Genomic DNA, 27464 nt, shown 5'->3' on the forward strand with positions numbered 1-27464 from the left:
CTGTTCACCCTGTACACCTCTGACTTCCAGTATAACTCTGAGCTCTGCCACATGCAGAAATACTCGGACGACACTGCGATAGTTGGTTGTGTCAGGGATGGACAGGAGGAGGAGTACAGGAGCCTGATCGAGGACTTTGTGACGTGGTGCAGTGCCAACCATCTGCAGCTAAACACCTCCAAGACCAAAGAGATGGTGGTGGACTTCCGAAGGAACAAACCACATCTAGAACCTGTTTCCATCGGTGGGGTCGACATGGAGGTGGTCAGGACCTACGGGTATCTGGGGCTGCAACTGGATGACAAGCTGGACTGGTCTTCTAACATGGACACTACCTGCAGGAAGGGACAGAGCCGTCTGTACTTCCTGAGAAGGCTGGGGTCCTTCAACATCTGCAAAAAGCTGCTGCAGATGTTCTACCAGTCTGTGGTGTCCAGCGTCCTCTTCTACGCCGTGGTGTGCTGGGGAGGAAGCTGCAAGAAGAGGGACGCAGCATGCCTGGACAGACTGGTGAGGAGGGCCGGCTCTGTGGTGGGTACAGAGCTGGACTCACTGGTGACAGTGGTAGAGAGGAGGTCTCTGGACAAAATGCTCTCCATCATGGACAACACACACCACCCTCTGCACAGCACCTTCACCGGCCAGAGGAGCATGTTCAGTGACAGACTGCTGTCACAGTCTTGCTCCACGGACAGACTCAAGAACTCTTTTGTCCCCCTATAGGCCATAAGACTGTACAACACTTCACTGTCACGGCAGGGAAGAAGCACACGGTGAACCCTGGACTCATTTTTCACTTTTTTTCTCACTCCTCATCTGCACTGCTGACCTCAGAGTCAGCCTCCAGTTGGACACTTTAATGCATATTGATAGTCACCTTACTGAGCACTGGTCACTTTAATGATAATCACTCTAATCATGTCTGGTTTCATCCTACTGTTGTGTTATGCTACATCTGTAATGGTTGACATGATCACCCTAACTAGGTCAAGTTTCACTCTATTGTCTTTGACACTTAATGCTAATCTGCTCCTCAATAGTTGGGTACTTTAATGGCAATCACCCTAAGCACTCCTGGTTTCACCTTATTGTTTTGGACACTTAATGCTAATCACTGCTCCTTTATGTTGCTGAGCACTTCAATGGCCCAGTCTGCATCCCTGCATTGACTGTTTAATGACTGTACTCACACCTCTGGCACTACCTCAAACACCTCTGTACATGCACATGTAACTAGTTTCTAGAAGGTCAGCACTTTGTTTCTAAGGCTCTTTAACTGTTTACAGGTCTCTTTTAATCAGCACACGTTTTTCTCTCCTTCACAGGTTATTTACATTATGCTATATAAGTTTTAAGTCTAATGCTAATGCTAACTGTACAGGTTTAACCTGAAATTGTATTTACTCTTAGTCACATAGGGGCTGCTAAATCTTGTTTGGGGGATTACTGTATACAGGGGGGGGGGGGGGGGGGGGCAGCGGGTGTGTATTGTAACTAATGTCTTGTGTCCTGCCTGCCTTGAATTTCCCTCAGGATCAACAAAGTATCTATCTATCTATCTATCTATCTATCTATCTATCTATCTATCTATCTATCTATCTATCTATCTATCTACTCTATCTATCTATCTATCTATCTATCTATCTATCTATCTATCTATCTATCTATCTATCTATCTATCTATCTATCTATCTATCTATCTATCTATTTTTGTAGAAAATAAACAAAGCAAATCATGTATTATTTATTTTAAAATTAAAGGAAGGCCTATGAACAGCAATTATTATTCATTCAGGCTTTACATTACAAATATACTTTCTGCCTCACAACAACTAATTAATAGCTTTTAAAAGTTGTTACCTCATCAAGTACTTTTACATTATTCTGTCTTTTAATGATCTTTCTTTCGCTCTTTTTTCTTCATTTCTGTTGCACTCTTTCCTCAAGATCTGTTTTAATGTATTTCTGTGTTCATGTCTGGGAAACACTGGGAATTGCCTTGTGTCTGATCAGCGCTACATAAATAAACTTGCCTTGAAGGAACTTTCTTAATCCAACAGGAGATTGTTTTATTTCTGTATTAACAGAGATGTGAGAGGCTGATCATCAGGGAGGAATGTCGTCCGGTGTGTTCTTTACTGCTGCTCTTTGTTTTTAAAGGACAGGTGTGCCCAATGCTTCTTTTATTTCCTGCTGTCAGGTGTCAAATGATTACTATCATGTTTCAGGTTCAACTTGTTTACCTTCAGATTTATGCTTTGGCCCTATGAGCCTTTTTTATGATGTTGATTAAAATAATAGATACAAGTAAGATAAACTTAACACCTTATTCAAGTATTTGATTATTTCTAATGAAATCCGCCTGTGTTCACTGAAGTATTGCAAAGTGTTTTAAGTCGCCTTGTTCTTTTCACAGTTTCATAACATTTTACCATATAGTTCAAAATATTTACTGAAAAAAGCCTTGAAACAGCAAACTCATTCAGAACACTTTGGCAGCTTGTGTAGTGATGAGCATCCGTCCTTCAGAAGACATCTGATGTGATTTGAATATGTAAGCAATGATCTGATTCTGCTGCAATTCATTCAAAAACAGAGTCATGGTGGGATCTGATCTGATATGAATTTAAATTGAATCCAAGACACTTAATGTTTTCAAAAAAGCATGTGTTTGTGTTCATGACTTGTCCCACTGGTTGCAGCTGCTGATGCTGACAGTCACGTCAGTGTGATGTGACTGTTAAAGGAAAGTGAAACTTAAGGAAACAGAGTCGGTATAAAGAGCGCAGCTGACAGCAGAGCGTCAAAAACAGAACAGACCCAGGATGGGGGTTCAAAACCTGACCACTTTGATAGAGACCAAACCAGAGGTCTATCGGGACGTCGAGTTCAAGGAGAGTCGGCTGGTGATCGACGGCAGCAACTTCCTTTACCTGCTCTACTTCGACTCAGGTGAATAAAATAAAAAGCTGTCATTGCAGTTTATTATTCTATACTTTATAAGTCTACAGGGCAGCTAATATACTTTACCTTTATATCTGACCAATCAGCCAGTCTGCAGACTTCTTATAAATCATTGAAATGTCTCATTTGTTTTTCATTTAAAGCTTTGTTTATCTCTTATATCTGTTACATAACGTGTAATGTCTAACAGCGCTTAACTGGATGACGTCAGTGTAATTCAGTCTTAAATTGGGAGTTTATTTGAGTCTAATATTTGTTGTTAAAGAATGAAAAGCTTCATAAAAACTTCCTGATGTAAATGAACAGTGCTCTCAGTAAGACAGCAAGTTTCCCCCTCAGTGTTTTAATGACAACACAAGCAGCTTTTTCAATGCTGTTGCTAATGCAATTAATATGGTGGCTGGAAAGAGCAAAATTACAGAGCACCTGAAGTCCCAAAAGGCAAAAAAAAAAAAAAATTAAATTAAATAATAATTTTTAATTAATTTGCATCGGTAAAGCCTTGTGGTAATGACTCAACAAATCAAGTTTGACTTCAACCCGAATGTGGTACAGTGACATTCTGGCTGCTCTTGTGTGCAGATACAGTACTGTAATTAGCAGGAATCATTTGCTACACATACTGAAAGACGGCAGGCTCAGCCGACAAAATGATGACGCAGATTTAGGTCATGTAATAGACTTCATTCAGGAACAACTGCAGGGTCCTGGGTAAATCCATGGGTACAGATGGATGTTTGTGAAGTGCTCTAAGGGGACCTAAAGCAAAAAAGAAGAACTAAGAATCAAATTGGCTCAAACTGATCCAGGAGGCAGTATTTCTCCTTTTGGCGTATTGTCTTAACGGGTGTGCAGATGGAATCTCCAGCAATGACCCGAGAGTTATTGGAAGCTATTTTGTAGAAGCTTTAGAAAAACTAGGTAACTGTCCCAAACTTGTGCGTGCTGTCAACTACATTGTACAAGAGCTAGAGGCATTGACTAAGAATCCATGGAGAAGATCTATCTGTAGACTAAAGCGCCCCCACAGGAGTGAGTACAGAAAACCAATGCATTGAGAGCTGAGACCCAATTCTCCCCCATGGAATACAAAGTGTAACTTACTCCCAGAGTTTTGGGACTTTGAGAAATCTAAAAAGGTCACTAGATCAAGAGGGGTTGGATAGATCCAAAAGTCAATGAGGTTTTCTGTTTCATTTGATGAACACATTTGATCTCTTCAGTTCCCCAGTAAAATCCCTCTGGAAGCTGTCGATAAAAAACATCACACAACAAAGACTTTTGTATTTGGTAAATAATGTCTTTATTGTAACAAATCTTCGTGGCAATAAATCTTGTACTCTTAGAAAACCTCTCTATTTCTCTTTTAAATGGTACCACTTTAGTAAAAAACGTGCATTTGCGGCAGGCTGGTGTGGGCTTGCTCATAGCCCCACAGTCGCCAGGTGTTGGAGTTCACTCCGGTGATCGAGAGGGTTGCGTCCCTACGCCTTCGGGTAGGGGACAGGTCTCTCACTGTTGTCTTGGCCTATGGCCTGAACGGCAGTGCAGAGTACCCGTCCTTCTTGGAGTCCCTGGGAGGGGTGCTCCGACTGGGGACTCCATTGTTCTACTGGGGGACTTCAATGCTCATGTGGGCAACAACAGTGAGATCTGGAGTGGGGTGATTGGGATGAATGTCCTCCCTGATCTGAACCAGAGCGGTGTTTTGTTATTGGACTTCTGTGCCAGTCACAGTTTATCCATAGCGAACACCATGTTTGAGCACAGGGATGTTCATAAGTGCACGTGGCACCAGGACTCCCTGGGCCGGAGGTCGATGACAGACTTTGTGGTCGTGTCATCTGACCTCCGGCCATGAAGAGAGGGGCTGAGCTGTCAACTGATCACCACCTGGTGGTGAGTTGGATGCGCTGGCAGGGGAGGAAGCCGGACAGACTCGGCAGGCCCAACGGTGTAGTGGGGCTGCTGGGAACGTCTGGCTGAACCCTCTGTTAGCGAGGTCTTCAACTCCCACATCTGGACGATCTTTTCACAGATCCCGGGGGAGGCTGGGGACATTGAGTCCAAGTGGGCCATGTTCTCTACTTCCATTGTCGAAGCGGCTGCTCTGGGCTGTGGTCGCAGGGTCTCTGGTGCCTGTTGTGGTGGCAATCCCCGAACCTGGTGGTGAACACCGAAAGTAAGGGAGGCCGTCAAGCTGAAGAAGGAGTCCTGTCGGGCATTGCAAGCTCATAGGACTCCTGAGGCAGCTGACGGGTACCGGCAGGCCAGGCGTTCCGCAGCCCGGGTGGTCGGGGAGGCAATAACTCGGGCCTGGGAGGAGTTTGGGGAGGCCATGGAGGAGGACTTTCAGATGGCCTCTAGGAAATTTTGGTAAACCGTCTGTAGCCTTAGGAGGGGGAAGCAGGGCTCCACAAACACTGTCTACAGTGGAGGTGGGGAGCTGCTGACCTCAACTGGGGATGTAGTCGGGCTGTGGAAGGAATACTTCTGTAACATCTCGTGGAGGTCGGGGACAATGCCTCTGGACTGGCAGACTGGGGTAGTGGTCCCTCTTTTCAAGAAGGGGGATCGAAGGGTGTGTTCCAACTACCGGCGAATCACACTCCTCAGCCTCCCTGGGAAAGTCTATTCCAGGGTACTAGAGAGGAGGATCCTGCTGTTAGTTGAACCTCGGATCCAAGAGGAACAATGCGGTTTTCGTCGTGGAACACTGGACCAGCTCTACATTCACCAGCGGGTGCTCAAGGGTTCGTGGGAGTTTGCCCAACCCGTTCACACCTACTTTGTGGATCTGGAGAAAGCATTCGACCGTGTCCCTCATGTTGCCCTGTGGGGGGTGCTCCAAGAGTATGGGGTTCGGGGCCCTTTGCTAAGGGCGGTTTGGTCCTTGTACAACCGAAGCAGGAGTATGGTTCGCATTGCCGGCAGTAAGTCGGACCTTTTCCCGGTGCGTGTTGGCCTCCGGCAGGGCTGCCCTTTGTCACCAGTTCTGTTCATTACTTTTTTGGACAGAATTTCAAGGCGCAGCCAAGGGCCGGAGGGGGTCTGGTTCGGGGACCGCAGGATCTTGTCTCTGCTTTTTGTGGATGATGTGGTCTTGTTGGCTCCATCGAACCCGGACCTTCAGTGCGCACTGGGGTGGTTCACTACCGAGTGTGAGGCGGCTGGGATGAAGATCAGCACCTCTAAATCTGAGGCCATGATTCCCGACCGGAAAAAGGTGGCTTGCCCTCTTTGGGTCGGTGGGGAATCCTTGCCCCAGGTGGAGGAGTTCAAGTATCTCGGGGTCTTGTTCGCGCTCATCTCATGGAGTGTGAGATTAACAGACGGATCGGTGCGGCGACCGCAATCATGCAGTCGCTGAATCGGTCCGTCATTGTAAGGAAGGAGCTAAGCTTAAAGGCGAAGCTCTCGATTTACCGGTCGATCTTCGTCCCTACCCTCACCTATGGTCATGAGCTTTGGGTCATGACCAAAAGAACGAGATCACGGATACAAGCGTCCGAAATGGGCTTCCTCCGTAGGGTGGCTGGGCGCACCCTTAGAGATAGGGTGAGGAGCTCGGTCACCAGGGAGGAGTTCGGAGTAGAGGCACTACTCCTCCACATTGAGAGGAGTCAGTTGAGGTGGTTCGGGCATCTGTTCCGGATGCCCCCTGGACGCCTCCCTAGGGAGGTTTTCCGGGCATGTCCCTCCGAAAGGAGGCCTCGTAGTCGACCCAGGACACGCTGGAGAGACTATGTCTATCGGCTGGCTTGGGAACGCCTTGGGAGAGCTGGAGGAGGTGTCTGGGGTGAGGGAAGTCTGGGGGTCTCTGCTTAGACTGCTGCCCCCGCGACCCGGCCCCGGATAAGCGGCAGAAAATGGATGGATGGATGGAGTTCTACATTTATGTCTCTTTTCACATAACAATCAGCTTCTTACATGAAACCCTTAAATTGTTGTGGTTGTTCCCAAGATAAGATTATGCTTCATATGTTTATTAGAGTTTATTGTAAGATGTCAGGTTGGCTGAGGCTTGATGCCTTGTCTGTATTAGTTGGCTTGTTGAAGAATCCCTGAAGTTGTGGAGCAGTGAGGCAGCAGCACACTGTGTTCAGTTGATCAACTTTATTACAGGAAGCGCAACGAGCTGCTGCACACATTTTATGTATGAAACGATCCTGGACCGCGAACATGTTAGACTCGCTTTAATGAGTTTTTAAAGACGTTTACAGGCTTGATGTTTGTCCGTTGAAATGTGAAGTTTCATTCGTTTATTCTTTCTTTGGTTGCAGGTCTGGACTTTATTCGGGGTGGGGAGTATACTGTGTTTGAGGAGATTGTTGAGAGGTTTGTCAAAACCCTCAAAGACTGCGGCATCGTGCCGTACGTGGTGCTGGATGGGTGCACAAATCTTTCTGACAAGAAGAATGTAACCACCAGATTAAGAACAAAGGGTCAGATCAAGAAAGCCCATCAAGCATTGGAGGGAACCATGCAGGACGGCAAGGTCTTGCCACAGATGGCCGGTCTGGTGTTCAGGCAAACCCTGGCCCGGCTGGAGGTCCTGATGGCTCAGTGTTATGGAGATGCTGACCAGGAGATCGCTGCCCTGGCCACGGAGTGGAAGTGCCCGATTCTCTCCAACGACAGCGACTTCTTCATCTTTGACCTCCCAGGGGGGCTGCTGCCCATTTCTCATTTCCATTGGGAGGTGATGAAGAGGATTGGCTCACAGAGCTACATCCCTTCTAAGATCTACTACTCCTCCAGCTTCTGCATTGTCTTTGACATAGAGCCCCAGCTCCTGCCAGCCTTTGCCGCCTTGGCTGGAAATGATTACATGAAGCTGGACAGGATGAATGCTTCTATTAATTGGGCTCAGTTCGCTCCAGCAGTCAATGGGAAATCACCACAGCGCCTGAAGGGGCTGCTCTACTGGCTGAAGAAGTTCAAGCAACCCGAGGAGGCCTTTGAGGCAGCACTAGGACTGTTGGGAGAGTTGAGTAAGGAGAAAAAGGTGAAGAAGGGCTTGAATCTAGGCATGAAGGAGTACCAGTTTCCTCCAGGCTCCTTGAACAGGTTCTTCACTGATGGGGTTGCCCTTCCATACCCAAAAGCCGAACAGGTAATTAAATATATTATTGATTCATTTTCTTAGGCTCAGACTGTCAGTGAGACAAAGTCCTTCCTTTGGTCTCTGGGAAATTAAACCAGTTAAAGGATGCAGTCTCATCTGAATACTAATAACAAAGATAGTATTTAAAGTCTGCTAAAATGTATGACACAAACACTCAACCATCTCAGATCTTTCAGCATAACATGAAGAACATTTTGTCCTGTCCTCCAGAAGATGGCAGGTTGGGTCTTGCAGCCGTTGATGCAGGCACGGCTGAATTCAAACGTCTTCCATGTGCTAATGCGCAAAAGTATTATCCTCAGCTGCCCGGTGGGCAGGGCAGACTTTCCCAGTGCTCACCTGACATCCAGGCCGATACGCCAGGTGATGTACAGGCTGCTGCTGGGCGGAGGAGAGACTCTAGTGAAGGAACATGACAGAGAAGGCTTCCAGCTGAAAACCTTCCAAGTCCAACCTGCTGCCAGCGGGGTCCCTGAAGACCTGGACCTCAAGTCACTGAACCAGGTGAAGCTTTCAGACGTTTGTTCCTTGCGTCACTGTGTTGAGTGCTCTCACTATTATCACCCATAGAATTTTTTCTTCACTGACATGACACAAGCAGATGCTACCCAACTTTTACCTCCCATCTAATGCCAAACTTTACTAAAGCTGTTTTTTTTACATCTTCACTCCTGAAAATTTACATTTTACCATCACATGTTCTCCAGAAATTATTGACGAACACACCAAAGACAAAATACACGGATTATAAGACCAGAAGAATAAGTGGCACAGCAGGCATCATAGTTTACACTCGTGAGCACAGGTGGTTACCATGGTAACCATTGTATTGAGTTTGAATGTGTTTTGTAAGTGTGTTCCAGGTGTGTGCAGCGCTAAAAGTAAATTATGTTTTCCCAATGATGGTGCTAACTGATGGACCCTCAACTTTAGCAAATCACTTGATCTAGTCTGATTGTAGCGAACCCCAGCCAGACAATGGTGAAGCTTACGGATGTTATAGAGTCTTTATTTATGTTCAGCTTTAGTCCTTATTGTGAGCATAAATCTAGTTTCTCCATGAAACAACGTAAGAGCTAAATAATGAATAGCATACAATTAGCTCTTTCAAACACAGGTAAATAAAACAATGCTAAGGCGTCAAAAAGCTAGCGTGACCACAATGAAAAGAACTTAAATTTAGCCATATATGACCATATAAGCAATGCACAATTAAACAATTAAACCATAGAAATACCTTGTTCCCCTTCCAGCTAGGTGCTTAATTTACACAATAAGATAGTGTCCCTCTCTCGTTCTCTGCTCCGCATATCTGTTTCCCCTGTTTACATCAAGTCATGCATTTTTAGATAGAACGTTCACTTCCGCCCAGTGATTACCAAAATAAAAGACCCGTTGAAATCAAAAATTGCAAAAATAAAATAACACCTCAAAATAACTAGTTACTCAAAGAAGAGTGATTTAAGTCTGTTACACTGATACTGATTATCAGCCCAGATTCATAGAGAAGAGATTTATTCTGGTAGATTAAATACGTATGTAAAACCCCTTCACATTTATGGAAATCTCCTGAATAACTCGAGATTAATCCATGTAATCAAATGGCTGCATTATATTTTCTGTAATGTACATCTAATTAACAGGAAACATTAAAAGTAACTCAAAAACTCTTCCTCATCTCTCTCTCTCTCTCCCCATCATGAGGGGGCAGTAGAGTCCACACTATTACAAGAATCTGTGTCTTTCTATCAATGCTCCGTGCAGTTGAGCAGAATCACACTATGAACTATAGAGTGGAGAAAAACATCCTGGAGAACAGGAAACAGAATGCAGCCGGTTTATTTAAATATATTCTGTTTCAATCTGGTGTGCTTTAAACAAAGTAGTATTGAATTTAACCACGCTGTTCCCCATTAACCTTTGACCTCTTGTCCCCAGGTGGAGCCCTCTGTGCGTCTGCAGGTGTTACTGGAGGCTCTGGGGGTACCTGAGGCCTCTCTGGAAAGACTGCAGCCTCACCTGCGCCTCCTGGTGGCAGTTACCTGTTTCTGGCTGCAGAGAGCCGAGCCTAAACCGGACGAGACTCTGCTGAAGGCGCTCCTGCTGGGAATAAGTCATGGACAAAGAGCAGGTAATAAATGAGTCCCAACATAATGTTTACTCTCAGGATGAATCAGCTGCTTATTGTCTCATTATTTATGGAGATGTAAGGAGCAATGCAAGAAAGAGCCCTTTTCAATCCTCAGTGTGTGTTTGTGATTCAGCTCTGAAGAGAGAGAAGAAACCCTTCAATCTACCACTGGACCCTGATGTCCTCCACTCCTTCAACCAATGGCAGGGATGCCTGAGGCAGAGCGTCCACCTGAACCAGCTGTTGGGCTTCCCCTTACCTGAACCACAGATCGCACGGTGAGTTCAAGGACACAGCAAACTTCACTTCCTGACTTCAGCTAAGTGACACCTGTGATGATAAATCTACCATCTTTTCCCCCTGATGTCCTCCAGGTGTTACGAGGGAACGTTGGTCCACAGGCTGGTCCACATGTTGGAGACGAAACAAAAACTGAAAAAGTTTTTCAAGAGCAAACCCGAGGAAACGAGAGAGTACCACAGTATGATCATTCAAATAAGTCTTCACTCTGAGGAGGCGTCATGCGAGTGAGGAACTGAAGCCTATAAAGGACCTGACCTGCAAAGACGCATGAAGATTTGAAATGTGTTTGGTCCATGAATTAATTTACAAAAATATATATACTCATATTTCTGGCTGTTTATGTCTGTGCCTTTAAAGTACAAACAGGTTTTATATTTTCAATGCAGAGACTTATCACTGATTGGTCACTGATTATCATGGTCAATTTTTCTCTAATCTGATTTTTTCATATTGTTGAGCATTGGGCTAAACTGGAAGAAAAAATCTGTTTCCACTCCTTGATTTTTTTCCCACCAGATAAACTGCTTCTTGTTTCGCTGTCTTTGATAATAAAACTGGACTTTTACTCGGCTGTAAAACTGTTGAAGTGTTGCAGGACTCTGCCTGGTGAGGAGCTCCTTAACAGTTTTATTTTCAGTGTTTCTTTAAGTTGCAGTTTCATGCTTCTCCTCTGCAGCTCCTTTAAGTTTCACTTTCGTTTCCCCAGTCAGAGCGTGACTCACTGCGGCTTTATGCTGTCAACATCAACACCAGAGGAATGTCATCAAACTGCACGCTGACTTTTAGTCATCACTCGTCTCTTCTTATTTGTCGACTAAAGTGGGGTTTTTTTCCACATACTTCTTTAGACAGGTCAACATTGTACATCAGGCTGCAACTGCAGATTAACAAACTTTTCGGTTTTCCATTTTGATTACATGTAACCAAGTAATTCATTGACAGCACAAGGAAATAATATTTATACTAACTAACCACAAACACCGTCTGTCACTATCTGTGAATCTAGACTCCACCAGGGGGCGTCACCTCGAGCTCTGCACGCCCCCCCCCCCCCCCCCCCCCCCCACACACACACACACACACACACACACACAGATCCTCCTGCAGCAGCAGCGAACCTGAAACTGCTCTCCCCGTTTCAAGATGCACTTTGGGAACAGATAAGAATGACATGAGTGACTGCGCGCGCGTGAAGACTGAAACACGCACGCACGCGCGCAGTCACAACAGTCCATTACACATGTATAATGAGTGTCGTCTTACAAAAGAGATCCAGAACAGTTGCTCTCCTATCAATTAAACAAAACAACATTTTTTGAGGTGCTTCATGGTCTTCTTGATGGGCACTCAGGACCCCCTGAAAAAGACTCCACAGTCCACTTCTGGTCCCGACCCACCAGTTGAGAACCTCTAATTTAGAGGACATGAGGGGAAGGTTACGAAGTTGTGAAGGTTGGAATAGTTGGGACATGTTGCGGGCTGATTGTAGCTGCTGATGCTGACAGTCACGTCAGTGTGATGTCAGGAAAGTGAAACTTAAGGAAACAGGGCGCGAGTCGGTATAAAGAGCGCAGCTGACAGCGGAGCGTCAAAAACAGAACAGACCCAGGATGGGGGTTCAAGGCCTGACCACTTTGATAGGGACCGACCCGAAGGTCTACCGGGACGTCGAGTTCAAGAAGAGTCGGCTGGTGATCGACGGCTGCAACTTCCTTTACCTGCTCTACTTCGACTCAGGTGAATAAAATAAAAAGCTGTCATTGCAGTTTATTATTCTATACTTTATAAGTCTACAGGGCAGCTAATATACTTTACCTTTATGTTTGACCAATCAGCCAGTCTGCAGACTTCTTATAAATCATTTAAATGTTTCATTTATTTTTCATTTAAAGCTTTATTTACCTCTTATATCTGTTACATAACGTGTAATGTCTAACAGCGCTTAACTGGATGACGTCAGTGTAATGGGAGTTTATTTGAGTCTAATATTTGTTGTTAAAGAATGAAAAGCTTCATAATTCCTCCATAAAAACTCCCTATAAATGTACATTGATGCTGGACTGGGACTCCGGGAGAAAAATGCATCAATTTAGTGCAAAGTTAAGAAGCTAAATATGAAAAAGTCTTTGAATCGTTTTTGGGCTCGTGCACAAACTGTCAGAGCATGAAATCCAGAGACTGATGCCCATTGATGGAGACCCTCAGACAGGCAGATGCTCTCCAGCTCCGCCCTCTTGTCCTAATTAGCATAATTTCTCTGCAACATTCAGTGTATTATAAACATGTGACGTCAGTGGAGGGACGCTGGCAGTCAGTTTGAGTGAGGAGTGCTGAGAGAATACTTCTATTTGATCAAGTGAGCAAAAGCACACATTATTCATGAATTGTGTTGTTCAGTATTTTAAATATTTATCATCAACATCTCAAACGATTTAAGAAATGTCAACAGATAGGGCCTTTAAAATCTCACACTGAAGGTACATGGTTTATGATTAGTTAATAATTCATGGTTTGAAATTAACAGAGCTGTAAACCGTAGAGCAGATAGATGACCAATTAAAATTTTAGTTTCATGTCCGACCAATGAAAAGTTCCTGACTCTGGCTCCCCTGTAGCTCTCTCTCTCTCTCTCTCTCTCTCTCTCTCTCTCTCTCTCTCTCTCTCTCTCTCTCTCTCTTCACAAAAAAGAAAGACATTTGAACACACCTGACGATGCACTGCAACAAAAGCATTCAAAGGGAATTCATTTGGTTGAAGTGCCGATCCTGTGGGCGAAAAAATACACACACATACACACCCATTAAGTAGCCTGCTTTTACAGCTTAAATCAACATGTTTACAGCCTGCTTCAAAAACCAAATAGGTCTGATTAGATTACGGGGACTTTGTTTCCTATTAACCTGTCTCATGAAATGAATGTGCAAAGTCTTTATTTAAATGTACAAACAAAAGAAAATATGCCACATTGATATGAAAAGAATGAAACTATGGGAGCAGCCTGCTTTTACAGCTATAATCAACATGTTTACAGCCTGGTTCAAAAACCAAATAGGTCTGATTAGCTCATGTTTCGTTCAGCAGACACTGCATGGGTGGTGCGTTCTTTATAAAATGACTCATTTTGATTTAATGAACGATAGGTGTTATCCATAGTTCGGTACGTAGCTAACCAAAATGACTAGTCTGTGCGGTGTAGCGGTTTGATAAGAGGCTCTCAGCTGTTGTTAGTTTGACTGAAAGTGATGATATTTGGAGACAGCTATATAAACATATAATAAATGTGATTGCATTATTGCACGTGTACAAGCCCCTAACAACACACAGTAAAAATATCCCTGAACTGTTCAGATATTTCACTCAAACTACCAAAATGATTCACATGGTGGCGCTACAGGAAAAGTCCGAGGCTAACATCAGTCCAATGGAGGATAAATAGTGCATTAACAAACTTTCACAGCAATCAGTTGGACAGTTGTAATAATTTCAGTCTGGTCCACAGTGTTATGCATAGTGACCACAGCATGGCTAAAAATAAACATGACTAAGGTCTGATGTTGCTGTAACCTGATATAAATCAGGTCTGTTTGTGAGGACTCAACTTCTCAGGGGATTTTCGGCTGCTATAAAGGAACATTGTGTTTCATTTATAATGTGTTTATTTTTGCTTTTCGATGATTTGGAGCTTTTTCCTTAAAAGATAAAAAAAGTCCATTTGTCCATTGTGCAATATGTATCAAAATCCTGCAGTTCCATGAGTGTCCACTAGAGGCTGGCTGTAGAAGCACAGGAAGTCACATACACACCGATTCAAAAAGTCTGTTTTTACAGCAGACATGAACATGTTTAGAGCCTGCTTCAAAAAAACAAAAAAACAACACTAAAAATGTATTTAAAGTTCCATATTAATGTCTTTTTTTCATTTAAAGGGTTTCTTCCCCCATTTGCATGAAGGTTTGTATCATTAGAAACTTGGTAGTATTATTGAATAGTCGTGCATCAGGCCCTCATTTTACCCTGAACGGCTCCATATTTGTTTTCTGTAAACATGGAGGTTGCTGTGGTTAGAGAGGGAAAACTGCATCCCAAGTTCCTCTTATTTTCAACCACTAAATCTTCAGACATATCACAGATCAGTGGGCGTGACCTCACTGCCAGAATCAAAACTTAAAGTCGGCCATATTGCTTGGAAGCTATGCTAACAGGCTCTGTGCAGAAAGCTGAGAAGAACCGAGAATGTGAAAAAGTATTTTCAATTTCAAACGATATGGATGTGAAACGATGACAGTCTTCAGCTGAAATCGGATGTTTGTCACAAGACCTGCTTGTCGGCAGATGTGAGGACAAGGAGTCCAGGCTAACTCGAGCTGGGTCAGACTGGTGGTGTCAGTGCTCAAACTTTTTGCCAAAGGACACAGAGTGTCCCATGGACATAGAGTCTGTTTGTTGCCAGGAATTTCTAAGATGCCAATTCCGTCTGAAAGAAATCTTGGAATCAGTTGAGGAAAAGTCTGCATGTGTTGTAGTAAATGTCTGTAGAGCTCCGTAGCTTCAGTGGGAACGACCTGCGGTGCTGTGCATTCTGGGAGTTCTTGTCTCTCATCCACGTGAACCAAATGACTTCTTAAATATGTTTACAGACATGATGTTTGTCCGTTAAAATGTGTGGTTTCATTCATTGTTTTTTCTTTGCAGGTCTGGACCTAATTCGGGGTGGGGAGTATGCTGCGTTTGAGGAGCTTGTTGAGAGGTTTGTCAAGGCCCTCAAAGACTGCGGCATCTCACCGTACGTGGTGCTGGACGGGGGTGCTGATCTTACTACCAAGAAGGATGAAACCGTTAGATTAAGAGCAATGGATCGGATTAGGAAAGCCAATCAAGCGGTGGAGGGAACCATGCAGGCTGTGAATGGGATCAATGAAGGCCATCAAAAGTCTCAGGAAGGCAAGGTCTTGCCACAGATGGCCAGTCTGGTGTTCAGGCAAACCCTGGCCCGGCTGGAGGTCCCGATGGCTCAGTGTTATGCAGAGGCTGACCAGGAGATCGCTGCCCTGGCCAAGGAGTGGAAGTGCCCGATTCTCTCCAACGACAGCGACTTCTTCATCTTTGACCTCCCAGGGGGGCTGCTGCCCATTTCTCATTTCCATTGGGAGGTGATGAAGAGGATTGACTCACAGAGCTACATCCCTTCTAAGATCTACTACTCCTCCAGCTTCTGCATTGTCTTTGGCATAGAGCCCCAGCTCCTGCCAGCCTTTGCTGCCTTGGCTGGAAATGATTACGTGAAGCTGGACAGGATGAATGCTTCTATTAATTGGGCTGAGTTCGCTCCAGCAGTCAATTGGAAATCACCACAGCGCCTGAAGGGGCTGCTCTGCTGGCTGAAGAAGTTCAAGCAACCCGAGGAGGCCTTTGAGGCAGCACTAGGACTGTTGGGAGAGTTGAGTGAGGAGAAAAAGGCAGAGGTGAAGGAGGGCTTGAATCTAGGCATGGAGGAGTACCAGTTTTCTCCAAGCTCCTTGAAGAGGTTCTTCATTCATGGGGTTGCCCCTCCATACCCAGAAGTAGAAGAGGTAATTAAATATGTTTTTATTGAAGAGGTTTTGGTGCATTTTCCTTTTCTTAGACTCAGACTGTCAGTGAGACAAAGTCCTTCCTTTGGACTCTGGGAAGTTAAACCAGTCAAAGGATGAACTCTCATCTTAATATTGATGAACAAAGATAGTATTTAATGTCTGCTAAAACGCTTAACCATCTCAGACCTTTCAGTATAATATAAAGAACATTTGAACACACCTGGTTAAATGTAGTTTTGTCCTGTCCTCCAGGAGATGGCAAGTTGGGTCTTGAAGCCAGTGATGCAGGCACGGCTGACTTCAGACGTCCTCGATGTGCTACTGCTGAATAGCATTGCCCTCAGCTGCCCGGTGGACAGGGCAGACTTTCCCAGTGCTCACCTGACCTCCAGGCCGATACGCCAGGTGATGTACAGGCTGCTGCTGGGCAGAGGAAAGAAGCTACGAGTGTATGAGAATGACAGGGAAGGTCCTGAGCTAAAAAGCTTCCCAGTACAACCTGCAGCCAGTGGGGTCCCTAAGTGGCTGGAACTCAAGTCACTGAACAAGGTGAAGCTTTCATACATTTGTTCCTTGCATGACTGTGTGAGTTGCTCTCACTATTATCAACCATAGAATTCTTTCTTTCTTCACTGACATGACACGAGCAGGTTGCCCCTTTGAAAAATTTGCCAAATTTTCTCTGCCAATGCCAAACAGCTTAATCTGCTGTTGACTTTTGTTTAGTGTATTGGATGATGGTAGTCAAGACATACTGGCATTTTAAAAATGTATTCATTTAACAAACAGGAGCCTCAGTAGCGTGTCAGTCTGGCACCTCCTCCTTCCTCTATCTATCTATCTATCTATCTATCTATCTATCTATCTATCTATCTATCTATCTATCTATCTATCTATCTATCTATCTATCTATCTATCAGCATTTGTCGCAAGTCAGCCAATGTGGTTGTGTTGATCACTCTGGAATGAACAGCATGCCCAAGCTGATCCCACAAGTGTTCAATGTGTTTAAGGACAGGACTGCAGGCAAGTCATTCCATACCGTCCACTCCCAAATTCTGGAGGTAGTCTCTGATAAACCCTGGTCTATGGGGCGAGCATTGTTATCTTGGAGGACAGAGTCAGAGTTAGGTCCCGGATTGTGGAAATATGGGATTGCCACTGGTTGCAAAGTCTCGATATCTGTCTGCATCGAGATTGCCTCCAATGATAACAAGTCTTGTTTTACTGAAAAAAACCAAGATTTTTTCGGTGCAGCAATCAGCATAGCTTTCTCTGCATCTTCCCCACACTTACTGCATACTGCAATCCAATTGCCGTAGGCAGAACCTGGACTTATCACTGAACATACCGTGTTGCTGACACAAGTGCAAACAGGCGGAACAGTGAAGGGCAGTCACGGCAGGCCTCCTGGCAGCTCTATGATACCAGAGAATGGCTATGTGCAGTCTATACCAGATTGTCTGAGTAGAGAGCCATCTCTATCAGTCATATAGTTCCACAAACCTTGACCGCAAATCTGGAGAAGACTGCCTTCTGTTCCTAAGTGCTGACAGGATTAGGAATCGGTCTTGTTGGGGTTTCGTCTTCTTGGGATGCTCACTTGGCAGCCTGTCTCTAACATCCCGTTATATGGAACTTGGCCTCAGTTTGGAAATAGTACTAGTAGTTCTTGTGTTTTCATCGGCCAGACATGACCCTCAAACAGGCCAGGAGGTTCTGCCACTGTGTAGTTCCTCGAGCTCACTCCCAATAATGCATCAACTTGGTTGAGTGGAACACCAGCTTGAAATGACCCGATGGCAAGGGCCCTATCCAGGTTAGATCAGACTGACCACTGTAGCAGGACCTGTGCATTGTCATCACCTCAAAACAAGAGTCAATAGCAACAGTGGAATAAGTTGTTTGGCATTGGAAGAGAAGATTTGGCAAGTTTTTCAATCCACATACATAGCTCTGCTGCTTATCCCACACATGCATGTTCCTTTTAAATGTGGCACAATTTAAAAGGAAAATAAACAGCCTTGTTACAACAAATTCCTTTTCAATTTACAGATGTGGTATGAACAACAGCATTGAATTTAACCACACTGTTCCCCATTAACCTTTGACCTCTTGTCCCCAGGTGGAGCCCTCTGTGCGTCTGCAGGTGTTACTGGAGGCTCTGGGGGTACCTGAGGCCTCTCTGGAAAGACTGCAGCCTCACCTACGCCTCCTGGTGGCAGTTACCTGTTTCTGGCTGCAGAGAGCCGAGCCTAAACCGGACGAGACTCTGCTGAAGGCGCTCCTGCTGGGAATAAGTCATGGAGACTCGCTGAGACAAAGAGCAGGTAATAAACTAGAAAATTCCTGCAGAAATTGTGAGGGTGGTTGCCGTCTGTGTCTGTGTTTGTGTTTGTGTGTTATATTGCAGTAAGAGTGTTTAACTGTAGTCAGCTAACAGCTACGACAGAACTCTGTTCCACTCAAACGATGATGTCATCACTGTAACTCTGAACACCTGCTGCTCACTGATTGGTTGACATTCAGCTTTCATCTGCCAGAACATTCCATCAATGTATTTGAATGGGCTTACCACTGCTCGCAAAACCTCAAATATCTTAAAAACTAAACATGGTATCACTGATCCGTTTGGACTGTGAGCGACAGAACAAATAGGCACACGTTTTAATATATTTTATTTTTCATCTAACATTCAGACTGGGACCACAGGGGCGATTTTAAAACATGAGTGAAAACTGTGAAATTCTGGACATCAGTTAGAGTGAGAGCCTGATGTGTGTGTATGTAGTGCGTGACTGTCAAACAAATGTCTCCCCTGAGAGACTGGAACATTTTATTGTTTTACTTTTTGCTTTATGAGTGAGAGGACACTCAGAGCTTTCTTTTGATGTATTTTGTTTGTATGTGCGAGCAACAATGACTTCAGGATCGCGATTTACAAATATGTTTTCCAAAACTGAAGTTTTTGGCAGTTACACTCGAGGATTTGAATTTTTGCCATTCATTGTATGTGGGGCGAATTATTTGTGTTCACACCGTGTGCCGGAAGTTTCCACAAAGTAATAGCGCACTATTCGGGGCCAAGCTGCTGTTTGTGTGGCGCAAACGTTGTGGGAGACTTAGCGTGCCAAAATTTTAGGATATAATAAGCAGAATAATTATATTGGCAATAGTAGTAGTGTGGTTTGCCTTTCAGACAACCACCCTAATGAGTCCCAACATAATGTTAACTCTCAGGATGAATCTGCTGCTTGTTGTCTCATTATTTATGGAGATGTAAGGAGCAATGCAAGAAAGAGCCCTTTTCAATCCTCAGTGTGTGTTTGTGATTCAGCTCTGAAGAGAGAGAAGAAACTCTTCAAACTACCACTGGACCCTGATGTCCTCCACTCCTTCAACCAATGGCAGGGATGCCTGAGGCAGAGCGTCCACCTGAACCAGCTGCTGGGCTTCCCCTTACCTGAACCACAGATCGCACGGTGAGTTCAAGGACACAGCAAACTTCACTTCCTGACGTCAGCTAAGTGACACCTGTGATGATAAATCTACCATCTTTTTCCCCCTGATGTCCTCCAGGTGTTACGAGGGAACGTTGGTCCACAGGCTGGTCCACATGTTGAGGACGAAACAAAAACTGAAAAAGTTTTTGAAGAACGAACCCGAGGAAACGAGAGAGTACCACAGCATGCTCGCCATCGTTCAAAGTCTTCACTCTGAGGAGGCGTTGACACTGGTGAGAGTGAAACAGCGGGAACAGGACCCCGTAAAGGACCTGACTGCCACCCTGAAGGACTTCTTCCACCTGTATGAAGAAGAAGAGGTCAGCAGTGCTGTCCAAGTGCACGAGGAGCTTGTTCTGGATTATAAACTGTTCGTGAGGACTCGGTTCAGATCGAAGGAGAGGAGCAGCCGCTGTAACAATCTGATCATGGCTCGTAAACAGGAGTGCAGGGGCCGGGACATCCTCACTGACTGAGGGTCTCACTGACCTCCTTTAGTCCTGACGCGGTGCTGTTTTTATCATGACAACACCAGGGGCCGAATTCACGAAGCCTCCTAAGTACTGAGTCGCTTTGAATGAGAAAATTCTGAATCAGGAGATTTTCTAAGAGTTTCCCCTTAAAGTTCAGACTAGATTGTTTTTAAATATGAACGTTGTTCACAAAGTGTCTCAGCCCTGAAGAGAGACCCTCCTGAGGTGTCAAACTGTGAGCAGGAGCGAGAAAGACTTTTTACAGGATGAAGATTTTCTCAAGCTGAGAGAAAAAAATATATATATATCAGAAATACCCGCCTACACGTGTACAAGGGCTAAAATCTACCCAAACATACCAATGACTGGAGGTATTTTTCAAACATATTGATATTTGAATGATGTGTTTTGTGTATTAATGGGGGGCAGATTATATATGATTACTCTTCTTTCTGCTCCTTTTCATTCAAGATTCGAGATTTTATTTTTGTATTTAATTGTATTGTTGTTTGTGTGTACGGGCTGGAGCTGACGAGCTGAAATAGAGCACAAATATTATTCATTTAAAAAAAACTTCACCAAGAATCTGTCTTTGATGGGTATATGGAAGAGGAGAAATTACATTAGTGGTCGGCTTTTATTATGTTATATCATTGAGTGATTAATAGGATGGGATACACTAGGATTGTTATACCTTTAAGGAGGCAAACAAACCGGGTAAATATTTGTACGTGTTGTAAATAATCGTCAAGATGGTAATAATCTGGAAACTAAGAGAAGAAATGCAATATGGGGTAGAAATGTATACGTTTATACTTCTTCCTACTCCTTTTTTGAATACTAATATTCTGTCTTTTTTATTTATTAAAATTATTTTTATGTTGTTTTAATGTTAGGAAAGAAACAATCAATTGTTTTGTCGATTTATTAAATTACATTTACAAAAACATAATATATATTCATATTTCCGGCTGTTGGTATATATGTCTTTAAAGTACAAACAGGTTTTATATTTTGAATGCAGTTTTTTATACCTTTATGTAATAAAATCATTTGAATGTGTCTGTAACAAATCAAATAAATAGAATAAATCAAGTACTTCATCTTTCAGATCAGTTGTCTTTGGTATTTTGTTAAACGTTTTAAATTGAATTTTCCGTGATCTCTCCTGTTCGGAGAAATTTCTCTTTGTTTGAAAGTTTGTTTAAAGGTGACATATTCCACTAAATCCCCTTAAAAATGTGTCTCCAGTCTGTCTACAAACCCCCCAGTGATGAGAAAAGTCCATCCTCTCCGTCTTCTGCCTGCTCCACTTTTCAGAAAATGTGTGGTCAAACAGGCTGTTTGGAGATGTTCCCTTCATGACATCACAAAGGGCAGTAGCCCCTCCCCCAGGTGGGTGACCCTCCCACAGCTAGGTGTTTGTTCTGCCCTCTGAGTCTGCCTTCTCACCGTAAACAATAGGACATGGAGCCAGAAAGCAGCGAGTACACCCGAGCCCTTCCAGAGAGGGGGCGTGGCCAGACACAGCTCATTTACATATTTAAAGCTACAGACACAGAAACAGCCTGTTCTGAGCAGGGCTGAAATAGAGGAGTTTATAGACATGATCAAATACAGGATCAGAGTGGATTTACAACAACACACTTCACACACATGATGAAGAGGAGCGAGGACACTGATTTCACCTGAAGAGGAGGAGATCATGTGACCTTTGAGTTAAAATGTAAAAAATAAACTGGCTGAAGAAAATAACACAAAGATTAGAAATGTTGTCAACATTTAGTTTGTCCAGCAGAGGGCGCTCTGAGTTTATAACCACAGACTGTAGATATGAAGATTTGAAGTCTGAGTGTCGTCGTCCCCGTGTGTCCCTGCAGGGGGCGCTGGAGTCCCCCGTGTGTCCCTGCAGGGGGCGCTGGAGTCACCTGTGTGTCCCTGCAGGGGGCGCTGGAGTCCCCCGTGTGTCCCTGCAGGGGGCGCTGGAGTCCCCCGTGTGTCACTGCAGGGGGCGCTGGAGTCCCCCGTGTGTCCCTGCAGGGGGCGCTGGAGTCCCCTGTGTGTCCCTGCAGGGGGCGCTTGAGTCCCCCGTGTGTCCCTGCAGGGGGCGCTGGAGTCCCCCATGTGTTCCTGCAGGGGGCGCTGGATTCCCCCGTGTGTTCCTGCAGGGGGCGCTGGAGTCCCCATCCCCCGTGTGTCCCTGCAGGGGGCGCTGGAGTCCCCCGTGTGTCCCTGCAGGGGGCGCTGGAGTCCCATGGATGGCGGTCTCCGTGCTGGAAATGCTGTCTCAGGCTAACTTTGAGTCAAGCCAACGACAGGCTGAGAGCTGAGGCGGGTTTTAAGCCTCCTGACAAACCGTTACACGGCGCCCACCTGTCAATCAGCTCAGTTACACGCCTTATTGTGAATAACTCTGATCCTTCATCCAATCAAAACTGATGAGTCATCTTGATTTCTGATATATTAATGTGGAAAATCAACAGTTTGGCTCCTGAAAGTTGTTTTGTTTTCATCACTGACACAAACTGTAAACAAGCACACAAACAAACATGGCGTCTTTGTAACCTAGCAACCTGCAGCTGCATCACAGCTTTCTCTGCTCTCAGTGGAGAACCTTTAGGACCGAGAGGGATCAGAAAAAGCTTCCCAGGGAAAAGACATAAATGAACTTAGATTTGAGAGCTTCATCAGAGTAACGTGCTCCTGATCGCTCTGATCGGACAGTTTTATATTTGAATTGACTTCAAAATTGGTCAGAAAGTTCCTGTACGGTTTATCTGTTCAATAAAAACTGTTTGTGAACAAAAAATATTAATCTGATCAGATCAAACGTGTTAAAAACAATCTTAGGAGAGGAAGAAATGTTGATTAAAGAAAAAGATTTAAAGCTGCAACAACTCACTCGTCCCGACGTTATCTGGATGTTTTCATTTCTTCGATGAATAATCAGTTTGAGGAATAAAAAAAGTCTCTAATGAGAATAAATCTGATCTTTCACTCCAGGACCAAATTAAACATTTGGTGAAAACTGTCAAAGAGCAGAAGAACAAAAAGAAGCTTCCAGAAAACATCAACAGACTCATTTTAAATAAACAAACTGCAGTCCAGAGTCAGATGAAAAAAAGATCATTTTTAATAAACTCCTCAACACAACACCTCCTTTAAATTATGTGAAAGGCTTAAATATGATTCTTTATTCTAAAAACTTGAACCTAAAACAGGAATCAACACGACCTCCTTCTGTCGGCTTGTGCAACAAAATAGGGTTAGGGAGGGGGAGGGGCCAAGGAGCTGCTGTGGATCTGTGTTATTGGACTGAACACAGAGTAGAGGGGCAAATCTCCCAGCAGCCTTCATGTCCTCTCAGTTCAGCCTCCCTCACAAGACCAGGAGAAACCTCCTCCGGTCCCAGACCAGAGTCCTCCTCCCTCTAGAGGATCTCACAGGAGAAGTCTTTGCAGTCTTATGAAGTCAGTGCCATGGACTGTGAGATCCTTTAAGCCCCCCTCCTCCAGACGTCAGAGTCCTTCAGGCCGGAGGGCACGCCGTGGAGGAGGGATGGCGGGGGAGGAAGGGGGGGGGAGGGGGGTCATACCTCGTGGAAGTAGTCGACGGGCGCGCTCTTCTCGAGCCCTCGCCACCTCTCCAACATCTTGATGAGCTCGGACACGACACACACAGAGGAGGTGAGGGAGACCAGGAACAGCAAGTCTGAGGAGGAACACATGAGCAGAGTGAACACGGTGTGAACATGTGACACCACGACGGTGTGAACACGTGACACCACGACGGTGTGAACATGTGACACCACGACGGTGTGAACACGTGACACCACGACGGTGTGAACACGTAAAGTAAGTAAGTAAAGTAAAATTTATTTATATAGCACTTTTCGCAGGCAGGGGCCACAAAGTGCTTCACAAACAGGGTTTAAAAACATCACAAGCAATATACAGACAGCACAAAAATCATAGCAGCCCTAAAAGAGACTCATTAAAAGCCTGGACAAATAAAAACGTCTTCAGTTGACTCTTGAAAGTGTCAACTGAATCAATTGAGCGCAAGGATGATGGAAGATCATTCCAGAGGCTCGGAGCAACGACCTGGAAAGACCGGTCACCTCTAGTGTGATAATGAGCTCGAGGGACCTTTATCAGGTTCTGATCCATAGACCTCAGCGCTCGCACAGGAGCGTAAAGCTGGATCAGCTCACTAAGGTAAGAGGGAGCCTGACCATGTAGGGCTCTGAAGGCCAGAACCAGGATTTTAAACCTGAACCTAAAAGACACTGGCAGCCAGTGAAGGTCTTTCAGAACAGGGGATATGTGGGACCTCCTATTTGTGCGGGTCAGAGTTCTTGCTGCAGAATTGTGAATTAATTGCAGTCTAGAGAGCTCTTTCTTGTTAAGACAAGAAAACAAACTGTTGCAATAGTCTAAACGTGAAGACACAAAGGCATGGATAATGAGCTCCAAATCATTCTGTGAAACCATGTTTCTAAGTTTGGAGATCTTCCTCAGTTGAAAGAAGCAGTTCCTTGACAGCTGTTTACAGTGCTGGACTAAAGACATGTCTTTGTCAAAGATAACTCCCAGGTTTCTAAGACTAGGCTTCACGGACTGGCCTAGGTACCCCAAGAACTGCTTAATCCCTGGAATTGAGTCATCAGGGGCGAGAATCAATGTTTCTGTTTTCTCAGCATTGAGCTGCAGAGAATTTTCGCTGAGCCATTGTTTGATTTCCATCAGACAAAGACGTAGGGAGCTCAGCTTCTGGATCTCGGATGGCTTAAAAGAGCAGTACAGCTGGATATCGTCAGCAAATAGGTGGAAAGAAACATCATCGAACCTTCGTATGATCTCTCCTAGAGGGATCAAATACAGCAAAAACAAGACAGGACCCAAGACGGAACCTTGAGGCACACCACACAGCAGGTCCGCAGACTCCGACCTTATTTGGTTGGCTGCTACATTGAAGCTTCGTCCAGTTAGATAAGAAGAGAACCATTTTAGAACTGAACCCGACAGTCCAACTTGATCCCTCAGTCTTTTCAGCAGAATCTGATGGTCTACAGTGTCGAAAGCTGCGGACAGGTCCAAGAGAACCAGGACCGTGAACTTTCCAGAGTCAGCAGCCATCATAATGTCGCTGGACACTTTCAGTAAGGCCGTTTCCGTGGAGTGTTGCTTACGGAAACCGGACTGAAGCGGTTCATGGATGCTGCTTTGATCCAGGAAAAGGGTCAACTGATTACAGACCACCTTCTCAAGGATCTTTGACATGAAAGGGAGCTTAGAAATAGGCCTAAAGCTATTAAGATCTGTTTGGTCTAGGCCTGCTTTTTTTAGTAATGGCTCCACTATGGCATGTTTGAATGCAGTAGGAAACACACCAGTGGACAAAGACAGGTTAACCATTTTGGTCACACACGGGCCGATTTCCCCAAACACTTTTTTAAAAAGCCTACAGGGAAGGACGTCAGATGAGCAAGAGGAGGGCTTCATCTTAGACACCACTGCTGAAATATCAGCAACCGTCACAGTCCTAAACGAGGACCACAAGCTGGAGACAGGCTCAGAAACAGAAGGGGTAACACGAAGAGGGGGCGGGATGTTGTCCTTGATTATCTTTATCTTGTTTGTGAAGAATCTCAAAAAGGCATTGCTGTCAGCTTCACAAAACACGGGGGTAACTGGGGCAGCAGGACATACAAGTGAGTTTATCGTTTCAAATAACACTTTGGGGTTTTTCTTATTTAGTGCTACCAGTTGGTGGATATACTCGGATCTGGCATTTTCGACCATCACATTGTATGAAGACACAAGGTCCCTGAGGTAGAGCCTGTGCACCTCAAGGTTAGTGGATTTCCACAGGCGTTCAGTCTTTCGACATAGTCTCTTTAGATTTAGGATGTCTTCATTAGTCCACGGGCGAGCTTTTTCCCTGGTAGAGGAGTTTGTTTTAACAGGAGCCACCTGGTTCAGAATTTCTACACAGTGATTGTTAAAACAGTGAGTGAGATCATCCACATCAAGACAGTTCATGACCAAGACAGGATCAAATAAATGAGAGAAACTATCTGCAGTATTAGCAGTGATAACACGCCTCTGAGACCTGACTGTTGAAGGCTTGGGCTCAGGACAAAAGTGCAGATCAAACAGAACAAGACTATGATCACTCAAATGAACATCATTTACAGACAGGTTTAAAATGTCTAGGCCAAGCGTAAAAACTAAGTCTAAAATATGGCCTTTTTGGTGAGTGGGCTCAGAAACATGCTGCTCAAAATTAAAAGTTTCAGTCAATGTTAAAAGTTCCATTGCAGGGGAAGACGAGCTGTCATCAACATGAAGGTTAAAATCCCCAAGGATTAAAACAGAGTCCAGCTTTATAATAGAGGACAAGAAGTCACTAAAATCCTTTAAGAAGACAGCGGCAGGGCCAGGAGGACGGTAGATCAACACACAGTAAAAAGGGGATGAGGAACCCATCTTAACCATCTGTGATTCAAACGAAGAGAAATCTTGGGACTGGATCAGTTTGCATTTTTGGACCTCCCTGTGAACAATGGCCAGGCCACCACCACGGCGACAGGGGTGGGGCTTCCCGACAGCAGAGCAGCCAGGTGGACAGAGATCATTTAAATGAATGAACTCTTCATCTCTCTGCCATGTCTCTGAAAGACACATAATATCCAGGTTTTCTCTTGTAAAAAGATCGTTTAGTGAATGAGACTTGTTCGCAATTGAACGAGCATTCAATAGGCCGACATGGATTGACGTCTCGGAGGTAGTGTCCGTGTTGAGGAGCGGGATTTGACGAAGGCACATCCAGCGGTCACGTGAGCTCCAGCTGGTCCATGCTGGAAAAGCCGGCATAAACACGGAAGTAGGCGATGGCGATGAAAACCCCTGACCATGGCTCCAGCACTGTGAAGGGTCCAGGACAGTTGTTGAAGTGCGGGCAGGCGGCAGCGAGGACACGCTGACGCACACATCGAGGAGAGGAATCTGGCGCAGGAACCGAGCGTGGTCCCGGCAGCCGAAGACGACGGAGCCCCCGTGCGCCGCAGCACGTCTTCGCTTTACTTGGATACCGGACCGAGAGCCTCTTTTTCTGGATCTCCTGGATCCAGAAAATCTGTATTGTATCTCTAATCTGTATTGAGTTTAAATGTGTGTTGTAAGTGTGTTCCAGGTGTGTGCAGCACTAAAAGTAAATTATGTTTTCCCAATGATGGTGCTAACTGGTGGACCCTCAACTTTAGCAAATCACTTGATCTAGTCTGATTGTAGCGAACCCCAGCCAGACAATGGTGAAGCTTACAGATGTTTTAGAGTCTTTATTTATGTTCAGCTTTAGTCCTTATTGTGAGCATAAATCTAGTTT

At 44.8% G+C, this 27464-nt stretch overlaps 3 protein-coding genes across 5 annotated transcripts in view; 2 read left to right on the forward strand and 1 right to left on the reverse strand.

The window, feature by feature from the left end:
• Positions 1–27464, reverse strand: part of atp2c1 (ATPase secretory pathway Ca2+ transporting 1) — a 271948-nt gene that overhangs the window by 174442 nt on the left and 70042 nt on the right. The window lies entirely within an intron of this gene.
• Positions 2826–10754, forward strand: LOC306823262 (single-strand DNA endonuclease ASTE1-like; the record flags this gene model as incomplete). Its single annotated transcript, XM_079342718.1, has 6 exons — positions 2826–2952; positions 7248–8080; positions 8303–8596; positions 10031–10223; positions 10357–10501; positions 10598–10754. 6 exons carry the CDS (start codon positions 2826–2828, stop codon positions 10752–10754), a joined length of 1749 nt encoding a protein of 582 aa, XP_079198844.1.
• On the forward strand, positions 12122–21202 carry LOC306824074 (single-strand DNA endonuclease ASTE1-like). Its single transcript, XM_079344035.1, has 6 exons — positions 12122–12263; positions 15219–16096; positions 16352–16648; positions 18225–18429; positions 19437–19581; positions 19679–21202. Exons 1-6 carry the CDS (start codon positions 12137–12139, stop codon positions 20076–20078), a joined length of 2052 nt encoding a protein of 683 aa, XP_079200161.1. The 5' UTR covers positions 12122–12136; the 3' UTR covers positions 20079–21202.

The sequence above is a fragment of the Symphodus melops genome (genome assembly GCF_947650265.1).
Source record: "Symphodus melops genome assembly, chromosome: 5".
In the NCBI taxonomy this organism is placed as follows: domain Eukaryota; kingdom Metazoa; phylum Chordata; class Actinopteri; order Labriformes; family Labridae; genus Symphodus; species Symphodus melops.